Raw genomic sequence first — 13,524 nt, forward strand, 5'->3', positions numbered from 1 at the left:
ATTTTTCCAAGGCTTTCAAGTCCTATCCGAAAGATTCAGTTCGTAGCAGACTTCGGTATCCTCTTTATGTTCCTTCTCAACCTCGCTAGCCTTCTTACTTCACTGACACCTCAAAGTGGTACCATGGTTTTGGACCCACTTCGCTACTGGCACTTGCTGCGTTTCATTTATTTTTCACCGTGTTTCTCGAACACTGCACGTAAATGAACAATTTACTCTTTTGTCGAGCATCAAGCTCGACAAGGCTCAAGAATAGAGGTAGCACAGCAACTTTCTTAGGAACCGTTCGTCCGAGAAACATCTCCAATGCATAATGTGCACTAGTAGGTAATGCGCACTGCCTGTTTGGCACACTTTTTACCAGAAAATATGGTAAGTGATTAGAGCATCAGCAATATGATGTCGTGCATTCAGCGAGAGCAAGCTGAGGCTTTAACGAACCATTAAAATTGTGCAACTTAAAGGCCTGAATGTGCAGTATAAAGAAATAATGATGTGAATACAACCCGATGCATACTCCACTCTAGGGAGAATGCAAAACTTATAAATTTATGCATTTTTTTTATCGGGGCCTTTTATACATGCATAACTGCATACATTACTTCTTTGTCAACACCGGTCCTCTTACAGTTGAGAGCTACGAGGAATGCTTATCTTCTGAGCAATATCCTATCTACTGGATGGTTAAAGTGGAGAGGCTATTTAGCGAAAGACCTAGTGCGGTAAACCCTTATCCAACAGTACTTCCGTGGGCCGTCAGAGGTGTGGAGACATGACATGCTGCTCATGATACGCTATACTTCAAACAATGGGGACCACACTTGCAGACATACAGGACACCCAAGCAGTGTTTTGGCACTTCAAAGGCTCTTATTTAGGTATTTTAGAGCCAGGTGATTTAGGGTTCAACCTGGTATACTGTTTTTACCCTGTTTTACTGTTTGAATAAAACCCTGAATAACCCGTATCAGCACATGCCAACACCAAGGCCTTCGAAGCTGTTCTTCGGCACGTAATCAAGAGCGTTATTGCATTTTGCACTTGGCACTGCCCCTTGTGTTTTTCCGAAATGAGAGCAGGACTCTTTCTTTTGTATCCGAAAATTTGACCTTTCACATATCATCCAATATCACCCTGTTTTATGGCTCCTGGCATAAAGTCATATTTTTACCCCCTCCCAATTTTCATAAAAATTAAAACTTGAAATATGAGGGTCTTTACTTTGGGTACCTCATTGACCCCATGACTATATCAAAAGCTCATTAAAAATCTGCAGAATTTGCAGAAAAAGATATTACAGCGGACCCTGGTTGTTGTATGACCATGGTCGTTCCCGAAAATATTGGTCATAATGTGGAATTGTCATATTAACGGGGGGATTTGCAGAGGTTTCACTGCATTGTTCCCCAGGAGTGTGGTCGTAAAGCGCGTATGTCATATTATCGGGGGTCATATTAACGAGTGTTCACTGTACTAGGGATGTGCCAACCGAATCCGCGGCAGGTAAGCAGGGATTCGAGATTCGCGAATCCGAATCCCATAGCCCAAAACAGGGAATCGAATCTTTCGAATCCATCAACCACATTTGTTTGTTTCTTTTTCAAATTGGAGTCTCCGGAGTCCGCAGAAACCCTCATTGGCCTGTTTCCTTGTTTGTTTACATTGATCTGGACTGAGAGTTCAGGCAGGAACTGTTACATTAAAAGTAACATGGTTTTGCCTTTGATTGTTGCTTAGTTTTATGGAAATAATTCAGACTCGAGAATTTATGCATTTCTTGTAGTCGAACATGTTAAATAAATTACGTTTAAGAACAACTATATGGTTATATTTTCTCCTGAAACTAAAACAATCTATTTTTCATTAAACAAATTCTGTTTTCTGCTGCAGCAAATTCAAAATTCCGCGGCACTGACTTGTAAATTCTGCGATTTTCCGCGGCGAGCAGTCAACAGCTGCTTGAAATGGGAGACACTTTCTTTTCTTGGATAATGTGGGAACAAAAAATATGTTATAAAATTACAGATTCAAAGCCCTGTTGTGGCTCAGCATTACATACATGATATCTTGTGTTCTCATCTGATGCGGTCTGTCGCCTGAAATCATTTTATACCTGCTGAAAGATCTTTCAGCGTCTACAGAGTTCATAGGAACTTTATAGGAAGGAGTTTACAATACATGCCCTGGGGAAGTTACATTCTTAGTACACCCCTTTTTGTTCTTGGGCTGTAGCCATTATTTAAAAGTCTTAACTTCTTGAAGGCAACCTCCCAGATATCAAATCAAAATCCCCCATTGCTACCGCTAAACTGCATACGGGAGGGACGCCGCCCATTCCTCAAGTGAAGTATACGCAATAAACTTGGGCTAATGTTATCCTAAGCTAAACTACAATCTGTCTGTTTTGTCCTGCAGCATAAACAATTTCGTAAAGCAGGCTTCAATTTTGTAGGGGCGGCTTCACCTCATGCAGGGCAGCGTCAGGTGAAGCCCACTTTCGGGAGGCGTCGTTCGTATTCGGCGAATAGTCAAATTATCCGGAAACCCGAATATTGGGTATTTCGACTCGCGAATCGTATACTTCGAGTGATTGATATTCGATTCGAATTTGAGAACTCTAATATCCACACACCTTTAAAAATAAAGGATTCCGTGAAACTCTGTGCCAAACGAAGGATTCCGCGATTAATTCCGCGAAATTTCGCGGAATCACGGAATCGCGTAAAACGAAGGGCCTTATGTATCATATTCTGCTTCAAAGCACTTTTCACTGGAAGTTTTTTTTTTTTCCCTGGATGTTTAATGTCTTTTTAAAGAAAGGACTCGGGACTGGATTCGGATTCGTCCCACCTCTAGATATTACACTACAGAAGGTATGCGTGAGATTTGGCATAGTTCACAATCTGTCTGACCTCAGATGGATGTTGTACACTTCACACGGGGTGCTTGAGCCCCTACTGTACTGCAAGAACAAGTTAGTCATAGCTTATATATACTGTGTTTATTCACACAACCATTAGCAAACCTGTTGACAAGATGCTTTCCAAGTGAGATGCAAAGCACTTTTAACACAGATCAAAAGGGGCAAATGCAAGACTGCCAGGCAACACATTTGGCTTCGTATCAAAATGTGTGAAAATAATGTTTTACAATCTCAATGCCCTCTCACAAATGTAGATGGAGCTGCAATGCAAGTTCTCAAACACTCAAGACTACGTAGGACTCAAATCCATGTTCAGTAATGTAGGCAACACTGAGAACGCGTCACCAGGAAAAGTAATCCTAGAAAAATGTGCTTCAGCCAGTTTCTCGATTCACGAACTGGTGCTGAAACGATTCAGCGACATGTGTTGATGACTATATAACGTATCGTACATCATAAAATGCTTACGATGTTGTGAAAATGATTTTCTGTTGACATCTTGACACGTGTCAGATTTTCTTCAAAGAGCATTGTATTGGTGCAGCCGATAATGCAAGCGACCATTTTATACTCAGTGTCTAAGTCAAGGAAGCCCAATACACTGCAAACCTTTTAAGGTGAACATAAACAGAAATAATTCATCATAAGCAATAATTTACAAAATGAGCACACATTTGGAAAGGGTGATGCTAAAACACTAAAAGAAGCAAAATTAATATCTTTTACCTATGCTGCTTTAATATTTGAATCGGTCTTTTTGAAGGGCTTGTTTTACTGCTTTTTCCATAATGCAAACTACTTATGTATTGAACGTGAAGATTACGGACACCCACCCGAGCATGCTGCAATGCTATGTGCAATACGTAAATACACTGCGCTCGATTAAGATATGGCTCTTACAGGTGCAAAATATTCACTGCACGCAGTGCTTCACCACAAATGGTCTGCAGTGTACAATCTATTTAAGCATTTTTATTGGGGCAGGTAATGCTCATTTGAACAGTAGCGCAATTTCGTGCAAAACAAGCAACAGCTCAACCATGATAACTATACGTATTCCACACCTCATGCAACCTTTTCAAGATTGCACCTTCTATAGTATAGGTCTATATATATATATCGGTATGCACCTGGAGTTTTCAAAGACTGCACATATCACAAAAGGCCACTGAGTTCACCGCAGTTTCCGGCGCATTCTTCTAAGATTTTCTAACTTTTTCAGTTGCTTTCTCCTAAGCTCTTCCTCTTCTCGCTTCATGTCCTCAATATCTTCTTTCAGACCAATCCTCGCACTGCAAGTGAAATTTTGTGAGGTATATTACTAGTTTACGATTTTACTACGGACTAGTAGTACGATATTACTATTTTTTAAAATGGCCATACCCACCTTCTAACTTCCTCTTTCATTTGTTGCGCATAACTGGATTCCAGCGCCTCCTCATCATCGTCAAAATCTGCAAATCTGTACAAACAAATGAACCAATCAATGAGTTTCCCGACCAGGACTTAATGCCGGGCAAAAATGAACATACTTTCTCCTGTCATAACCGAATATTTCACGGATATGCTCAGAGTAGTCAAGGCCTTCACTTGTGGGGCCATCGTCGATGAAGCCGTCGAGGTCATCCTCCTCATCCTCGTACTCATCGTCTTCTCCCTCCTCCTCTGACTCAATGTACTGAGCTGCATTTCGAGAGCATGGGGTACTTTAGTGAACGCAACATGAACTTAGAAATTGAAATGATCTTTCATCTTTCATTATGAACTTAGCTTATCCTAAATTCAGTTTAAGCAGACTTCCGCTAATTTGACAAGAACGGAAAATCGAGGCAGAATTATCCAAAGGCTGTGTTAAACAAGTGGCAGGAAAACGGATATGTTGAGGATATTTGCTTTAGACTTAACAACTGCTGTATTGAAATTTGTGATGCAAGATGCATGCATGCATGTTTAATTGTGTTGAATTATGCAAGGCAGATTGCTTCTATGTTTGAATTAACCAATAATCCACAGAAATTCCTCCAGATGTTTGTATGGCGCTCGCCAGGACTTTGGAGAAGAATCAGGCTAAGCGAAAAATCAAGTTACTCGAGTACAATTGGCACACATACAGGATGTTTCAGTAACTATATAAAAAATTTGAATGAAAAAGCACACTGCAGAAAAATATAGGATCAAAGACATTTTTCTGTAGTTCTTTTATGTCAAGTTTCTGCCAGAAACAGAAAGTGTGTGTCATATTTACCCCATTCCACTAGAAAATACGCTCCCAACTACAAAGCTAATACCCTAGCTGACAATTTGTGTGTCTGGAAACGACGGTTTTTGAAACTTTTTTTTCTGCTACTATTACTACCATTGTAGTAGGAATGTATTCTGTAGCGTGGGGTAAATCCAACATGCGCTATTTGCTTCTGACAAAAAAAAAAAAAAAAACATGCGTTGACTAGGCAGATTTCAAAGTTCAATTCAGGAAATTAAATAGATTGCAAGTAAATTTTGGTATAATTACTTTCAGTACATGGGGAAAATGCCCTACAGATAAATGTCGATTGCATATTTTTCTGTAGTGCACTTTTTCTATAACAATGTTTTGACGTAGTAGCAACTGAAACACCCCGTGCAGCACTTACTTCCTTGAAGCCTGCGGTAGAGATCCTCGTACTGCTCCTCGTAGCTCTTCTTCTTCTTCTCTGGTGGTGGAGACATCTTACGCTCCTGCAGCTTCTCCTTCATCCGTAGTGCCATTTCTCTCCTCCGCTGGAGCTCCTCTGGACTAATCCGAGGCTTCTGCGCAGAGCTGCCTGCTTTCTGCACCGATTTTGTACCCTGTTCCGCGGCTCTTCTTTTTTCCAGAGAAGACGAGCTCACTGTTCCCGGTTTTTGGCCCTTGCTAACAGGAGGCGCTGGTCTGCTCGTAGACGGAGCACCCATATGCTTTGGAAGACCGGATTTGGAACGTGATTCTTGCAGCGAAGACTTTGGTTTGTTGGAATAAGCATAGTAAGTGTCTTCATCCAGTTTGCTGTCTGTTTTTTTGGTCTTGGCCAAGCCAGTAGACGATGGCGCTGGACGAGGGTTCTTGCTTGAATTTAGTGCGGACGGTTTCTTGGTCTGTAACGACACAGATCCAGGCGAATCCTTCACACTTTCAAAGTCCAGAATCTTGCTCATATCGAAAAAAAAAGAAAAGCGCCCATACTTACCACTCTGTCATCTCTTGTCGATGAAACGTCCTGACCTGCCTTCAACGACGCTTCCTTCAACCTACGCTGCTCAAGGTCAAATCGTCGTTGCGCCTCCTCCAAGGCTGCACGTGCTTCCAACAGCGACTGCTTTGCACACCCGTTTGTTGCTTTTTCTCCTCCTTTCTCGCTGTTGGCAACCTTTGACGAATGTGGGACCTTCGAGGGCGGCGTCTTTCCGTTTGGCTGGTCTCTTCCGGGTTTCTTATCCGCTGTACTGCTCGTGGACGATTTCTTCTTTATGGGTGGCAGTGACTGTAGTTTAACACCTTTCCTATGCAGTTCTTCCTCCATTCTGCGCTCTTTTTCCCGCTTTGTGAGGGGCCTCGATTCTTCCTTTGGCTTCTCGACCACCTTCTCCGCCTGAACCGGTTCGTGCTGCTTCACCTTGGCAATCTTGAGCAGATCGTGGTAGTCGACGATGGGTGGTGGTGGCGGTCTTGTCACCGGGCGCGGTTTCTTTTCTTCTTTCGGCTCGTCTTCTCCAGTGTAGAGTTCGTACTTTCGTTTTCGCGGTTTCCTCTCTTGTGGTTTCTGCTCCGCCAACTACGCAATGGCATCAGTGCACAGGGTTAGAAGCTGAGGACGCATAATTATGTCTATCACCCATAATTCGATGTGAGCACGGACAACACTGGACAGTATTCACATCCGCACCGTACCCGCTCATGTATGATTGCCAGGTTGTCAGATAAGCAAACTGTCATATTGACGAGGAGGATTAATAATGGGGAGGGAATGGTTTCAGAGCAAAATGGTCATTAAGCGAGGATGTCAAATTAACGAGTGTAGTATTAACCAGGTTCAAGACTATGTATTTATGCCAATTGTGGCTCCGCTGGGGGGCAGACACTATTGACTCGGACGTCAACAGAGACACTACAACTTGTAACAAGAATTGAAGACTTACGAGCAATAATGGTATAAGTGCAATGCAATTCCAATACAACTTGTACCATTATTGCCCGTAAGTCTTCAATTGGCTCTGCGGGTTGTTTGATGGTGTAGATAGTCTGGTAAAAAAAGAGCATGTCCAAATTTTTGGGGTCCGAAAAAACAATTAGAAACTATACTACCTGCTTTGCCCGTAAAATACATCGGTCCAGCATAACACGAAGCAAAGCGTCATAACGTCTTTAACCAGTGTTATGTCAACTTAAAATGACGAAAAACCTGAGACAAGGAGCCGAAAGGATAAAACACAACACATTCTCATGTACCAGCTCGCCTGCACCCTAGCACTTTTACCGTTTATGCCACTTTTTTGTTGTTTTTGGAACACACGACGTTGTAGGTAACAATATCTACCTGTAATCGTGCCAAGTATATACAAGAGCTAAGGCACAAAGGACACAGACAGAGAGGAATACCCACACGATGCTCCACTAGACAACTACTCCGAACCAAACATGAATCAGCACCAACACTAGTAAGAACAAAACTCACTTCACCGTCCGCTTCTGTGCTATGACGTCTCCGTTTGCGTTTGTGAGGCATGCTCTCCTCCTGCTGCTGAAGTGCGATGCGTGCCTTCATGCGTTCCACTTTGTCCGTGAGCATCTTGCGATGCAACTCCATTTCACGCTTACGTCTCATCTCTTCCTCGTCTTCCGTCAGGCGGATGCGGCTGAAGTCGTTGTCCTTAGTTCGCGATGCCATCAGCTGCGGTGACAAGATGAGACAGTGTTGACACACATGAACCCTATGGTGACGCCTACAGGCAGCAGCACAAGACACCACACGTGTGCAAGAATAGCAAGTGCTAGAATGAGCCAGTGCCGTGTATGCCAAAGGGAGTCTGGCCATTAAGAGGAGCCTAAAAGAGGCTCGACCTGTCAATCAAATTGAGCGTTTTTCATTGGCTGCTGTTTTCTGTGCGGGCCGCCATGACACAAATTTTCCCGAAAATGGCGGCGTAGCTTGGAACGGCGAAGCGAGGATTTCATGACCAATTTTTTTTTACAAATTACGTCAATTCTATTCCGTAAGTGTACATTTTGTTGCAATTATCTTGCAAATCACCTTTAAATTACGCTCCAGTGTCAATGTTTACCTGAAAATAACATGTTTCGTCGTCCTTGTTAGGCCAAGTAACGACAGCAATCACGGGCAAATAGCAATAAAAACGCTACGGACTGCCGAAAATTTGCATTTTGTGACATACTTTTATTCACGTACACACCTTTGCCCATTCTCGATTCAATCATGTTATGTTTTATAGTTAAAATACGTATAATACCGGCAGTCTGTTCCAACTAGCAGTTCTACCGGCCAATCAGTTCTGCTAGAACGCACTTCTGCTTCTGTTATTTCTGCCCTTCTGCTACTCTGCGACTTCCCGACGTGCCCCTCTCCATCCAGATGGCGCCTTTAAAAGTGGACGCAAAATCCATTATGTTGCTTGGTAGTCAGGAAATATCCTATTCAATTCAATCCAATCCAATCCAATCCAATCCAATCCAGTTTCCCGAAAACGTCAGCACCCAGTGCATACAGCTAATTTATAGCCTGGATAGCCTAGGATTAATAGCGAACTGTATTTTGCCTCGTGATTGGCCAGAGAGCTCAAAAAGTGGGTGGAGCTCCAGGTATAGGCAGGTCCCATTAATGGCCAGACTCCCTTTGGCATACACGGCAATGGAATGAGCGCACATCTAGTGCCCCCTGGTGTGGCGTCTGTGTTCATGTCTGTTCGTACAAGGTTTTAGCACTTTTAAGGATGAACTCAGTCATGCGAAGGGTTTCACTGTAAATGTCTTCTCGACGCCAAGCAGAGTTAAGCATATCACAGTGTAACAATGTCTGAAAGCATTACCTTTGCACGCTTGTTTGACTTTGTGCTCTGTGCACGGAGTTCCAGCAGCTTTTCTTTCTTCCTCTGTTCGTCCAGTGCTGAAATTTAGATGTGTGCATTCATGTCTGTTGCAGAAGGAATGCTTACAAAGATATTCCTCTAAATCTACAGGGTGTCCAAAGATAAATCGAACAGTTGTTCCTCCACCCTCTACAATATTTAGTCACCTTCTGATGGTCAAACTTGACACCATATCTCGTTTGCCTCCTTCCATTTGAGCAGTGAAGGCTACCAGGCAAGACAACTAGGTAAGTCAACTAGAGAGAGTTTAATTTCTGAGCCACATGTATTTCTATGGACAATAGCACTTAAAGTGTGTGTCATCTGGATGGACTTCTGTGATGTCCTGCAAGAGGTACGACCAAATTCTCATTATCTTGTTGATTATTTTTAGTGTTGTTTAAGTATGCCACAGAAGGCTGGGCGATGACTTTCAAAAGCTAAGCACACTTCGCAGGGTCCAAGAACCAATTGTGAGGTTCTTTTTCGGACACCCTGCAGGTTTTGCGGAGGAAACCGCTGATGTTTTTTTGCCAGTCTTTCACACAGACCATTGTCTCGATCAAGTTTGATACAATGTGTCTCGAGCTCACCTTTTTGCTTTTCCTCTTGCTCTTTGCGTTGTAGAAACGCTCTAATCGCTGCCGACTGTACATTGCTTTTCGGAGGCTTCTTTGCCGGTGCCACCTCTGTAGTGTAGCGCCGAACATTTTTCTGAAGACGGTGGAATCATAAATTACTAATAACCCTTGCTACAGGCGAACTGGAAGTATTATACCAGTGGATTTGACAAGCTGGACATCTGTGCAACCAACACCTAACTGCGTTCCATATATGTGCCACACGATTTAAAAGAGATTAAAAACAACAATAAAATGGTTTGCGTGATGTTGCAGTACGAAAACTGCATGCGAATGATACATTAGCTAGGAAACCAAGAAAAAGATTTCAAGCGCGAAAAATGTACGTTCGTAAAGTTTGGGTCTTCTAGAAGTTTCTTGCGTCGTGTTGAAGCCACAGGCTACTAAAACTTTCCATGTGTCACACATCCTCGCCTTGCATACCACAGACAAAAATCCGCTTCACTGAAACGTACGTGGTGCTCAAACTGTCTAATGACCGCTTCGCTCGCCGTACTGGCTTCATTGCGGCTTTTTCTTTATAGTTAAATAGACAAATCGTTCGCATAGAGTCGCTTTTAGATGGCAACAGCCAGTGGCTGAACACGACCCAAATACTTGTACGAAGTATAAAAAAAACTCTTTGCGGTAGACTAATAGTTCTGCAACTTACCTCAACGGTGGCCACGCTACGGTTCTTTTCAGCAACGTTCAGTAGGTGTCCAAAATTCATAGCAGATTTATCAAACTATCGCAGATTCCTACGATGCCTGAGACTACTTCGCCTGCTGCTCAGCTCGGATTCGACGTCGACACGCGACACCAGGTGCGCTGCGCACACGTTGACACGCGACACCTAGCAACTGCGAAAATAAGTACTAAGTTTGAGCGAATTTAAGGCGGTTACATAAAGTACACTCATTCAGACATTTCTATTCACATTTGCGAATTCACAAAACATTAATAAAATTATACAACGATGATATGAAGATTGATTCAACTTTCTTTTCTGATCGTCTGCTCCGGTCTCGGAAGATCGCATACCCCTCGCAAACAGTAGTACCGATGGTACCGATAAATGGAATTTCCTTTTAGTTGCAAGTAAACAGTCGCAGCGTCAACCTCATGCCCTTGTCCGTGTCCTTTGCTGCTTTGAGTTCTAATATCAGTTTGCCAATTACTCTTGTGTGGTACAGATCCTTTGGACGGACTATATTTATTTCTTGTATTAGTTGACTTCGATATACTTATTTCTTCTAATAGAAATGAGGTCCCAATTACCCAACCGTTTACACCATGCTTGTGAAGCGAATGTCAGACGCAACTGCAGCGATCTTGTACGCTTGACACCTGCACGGCGAACTTCGTGTCTTGCCGAAGAAGTGCAGCCTTTGCACAAAAGTCTCGTCTCATTAAAATTTAGATGCTCTCAACTGTCTTCTTTCTGTTGTGAATCTCTTGCCGTCGGGATAGAAAAGAGAAGTCATAGAAGCAGATGTACATTTTATTTACAGACAAGGGAACATGCATGTTGTAATCATTTCTCCAGGGGAGCGTAGTTAAGAAGTTTCTCGATTAAATCAACGTGTCCGAGCAGCATCCTCCGACAGCAGTACCGCTTCAGTCCAAGTGCGTCAAGGGCATCACTGAAACGTTAAAGAAAACGAAGAAATAATGCAACTATTTAAATGTGCCGCCAAAGATTAGAGTTGTACCCTTCAGTGTACTCAGCCTGCAGGAGACCAAGGTAGGCTTCCCATTTGTTCCCAATCACTTTGCCGCACGTGAAACAGCGCACAGGGATGATCATTTTCCTTTGTTGACAACCTGTTCAAGAAAATCACATGGACACATGGTATGAACACGAAGCAAATGACATGTTGCGGGTTGCGGTACACCGCTGCGCAGAAGATAACCCGGGGTCAGTAGGACGGTGCAAGTCTCTAATTTCATATAGCGTAAATTAACAAGACCTAACCTTGAAACAGTTGTTGATTGTTAGTAAATGAAGCTGTAACAACAAGCAGTATGCCTTGTAACTGGGAAGGCGCTAAAACGTCCTCTCTATCCTCTCGCTGACGGGTATCATTTGGGTGCACCTACGTGCTCCTACGCGTTAGCTGCGGATGTAGTTCCTTGGTTCGCGCAAGTTTACAACAATTCTCACTCGACTCGTCCATGCCGTCCATGGCGTCGTCGTCGTGTCGTGTGTTATGATGTGTTCGTTGTTTCTTGGATCTTGTCGCGTGCAGGTAGGCAGTCCTTAGTGTTTTCCGCTGGTCATAGTATGGTGATAGTGAAATAGTGAAAAAAATGTCGAGCTGTGGTTGCAATAACTTGAGAAATGATACCGTCAGGTTATAAGAAGATGGCGACGTGATTGAACGGATTGAACGGATTGAACAAGAAATGATACCCGTCAGCTTTTAAGCGTTGACGGAATTTTACAAGGGAAAATGTCGAGCGGTGGTTACGATAACTTGAGAAATGATACCGTCAGGGTATAAGAAGGTGGGGATGCGATTGAACAGAAATGATGCCGGTCAGGTTTTAAGCAGATTGGTTGGCGACTGAACAGAAATGATACCCGTCAGGTTTTAAGCGTCGACGAAATTACCAGGGAAAATGTCGAGCTGTGGTTACGATAACTTACGAAATGATACCGTCACGTTATAAGAAGATGGGGAGGTGATTGAACAGAAATGATATCCGTCAGGTTTTAAGCGTTGACGGAATTACAAGGGAAAATGTCGAGCAGCGTAGTTGACATATGACTTTTCAGTGAATTGTCTCTTTAAATGTCTAAAAACTCATTTGTTATTCGTACTGCATTAAGTGGTAATCGTCGTCCCCCATCAGTGTCTACCATTGTCTGTGCTAAAAAATTTAGTGCTGTATTACCCAACCATCTTCCTTTTTTTGTGTGTGTGATTATATGCAATTTGTGTCTGTTTTGTTAAAAAAAACTTTGTATGCCATTCGCAGCTGCAGTGTTATGTGCCTTGAGTGCATTACAAATAAACAGACAAATCTCATTTCCAGGTGCAACTGCTGGTGGGAGTACAACACTTCGCTGTAAAAGGCATTCACAACAGAACTTGGAAAAGGAGTTGTTATACTAATGGCACTGTGCAGAAAGGTAATGGCACTGAAGATGACATAATTGGACATTTTTGGGTTTGTTTTCTCTTTCTACATGCATATCATTCTGGACAATAAAGTATCACATTCTTTTAAAGAGTTGAATCCTGTGGTGCTAACTTCCTTCAGTTGACTGCAGTAGCCAGTACTACAATTCTGCAATAATTGCACTTTTATGGATGAAGCAATAAAACCTTGCTACTTTGGAAGCTTTAAAAACTGGAGGGCAATAAGCTTTGCAGGTTGCGCATCTCTTATTGAACAAAATCCATATGCTATCTTTAGTAGCTTTCAAAAGTGAAAATGGCGTTTACGCTCAAAGCCGGGATTCCTGCTTTCATGCTGCAAGCTGTTTTGTTCTTGCCTCAGACAAACATTCTCGCCACATGTAGTGTATGTAATGCCTTTCATCGTAGGCATTATGAAATGGAGTGAGGCTATGCAGCATGACCTAAGCCCTGACTGCCTTCAGTCATGAGTGGAATTTACTGGCTCCAATCAGGGAGCTTTACTTTGTAATATACTGACCTTGCACATTTGTGCCCGTCAAGATTTGTAGAGGCTTCCAACACTGGCATGAACTGGTCATGATTTCCGAAATGATAGGAAAAGAATTTGGGCATACACATCGCTTCAACAGCCACACAATTGCAATTTGTAGGTTTCCCGCCCTACCGTCTTCACACCCATTTTCATGCGATCATTACAAATATATTTACATACATGCAATACCAGAGGCGG

General features: G+C 42.8%; 1 protein-coding gene and 1 long non-coding RNA gene across 2 annotated transcripts; one reads left to right on the forward strand and one right to left on the reverse strand.

The window, feature by feature from the left end:
• Nucleotides 1–2,986: 2,986 nt before the first annotated feature.
• LOC135394151 (protein SPT2 homolog) lies at nucleotides 2,987–10,491 on the reverse strand. Its single transcript, XM_064624705.1, has 9 exons — nucleotides 10,316–10,491; nucleotides 9,616–9,736; nucleotides 8,984–9,060; nucleotides 7,615–7,830; nucleotides 6,130–6,714; nucleotides 5,557–6,037; nucleotides 4,456–4,606; nucleotides 4,311–4,385; nucleotides 2,987–4,215 (listed from the first exon to the last, which is right to left on the reverse strand). Exons 1-9 carry the CDS (start codon nucleotides 10,373–10,375, stop codon nucleotides 4,098–4,100), a joined length of 1,884 nt encoding a protein of 627 aa, XP_064480775.1. The 5' UTR covers nucleotides 10,376–10,491; the 3' UTR covers nucleotides 2,987–4,097.
• Nucleotides 10,492–11,813: 1,322 nt separating this feature from the next.
• Nucleotides 11,814–12,888, forward strand: LOC135395340 (uncharacterized). Its single transcript, XR_010423028.1, has 2 exons — nucleotides 11,814–11,894; nucleotides 12,685–12,888. It is a non-coding gene; the product is annotated as an uncharacterized LOC135395340 (long non-coding RNA).
• Nucleotides 12,889–13,524: the final 636 nt, after the last annotated feature.

This window comes from Ornithodoros turicata, chromosome 5, assembly GCF_037126465.1.
Source record: "Ornithodoros turicata isolate Travis chromosome 5, ASM3712646v1, whole genome shotgun sequence".
Lineage (NCBI taxonomy): Eukaryota > Metazoa > Arthropoda > Arachnida > Ixodida > Argasidae > Ornithodoros > Ornithodoros turicata.

Excerpts from the sequence above, each read along its gene's own strand:
- LOC135394151 (XM_064624705.1), bottom strand. The coding sequence starts at position 10,375 with ATGAATTTTGGACACCTACTGAACGTTGCTGAAAAGAACCGTAGCGTG. Across the intron at positions 9,737-10,315 it reads GTAGCGTGGCCACCGTTGAG|AAAAATGTTCGGCGCTACAC; the intron begins GTAAGTTGCAGA and ends CACCGTCTTCAG. Across the intron at positions 6,715-7,614 it reads GCACAGAAGCGGACGGTGAA|TTGGCGGAGCAGAAACCACA; the intron begins GTGAGTTTTGTT and ends GCCATTGCGTAG.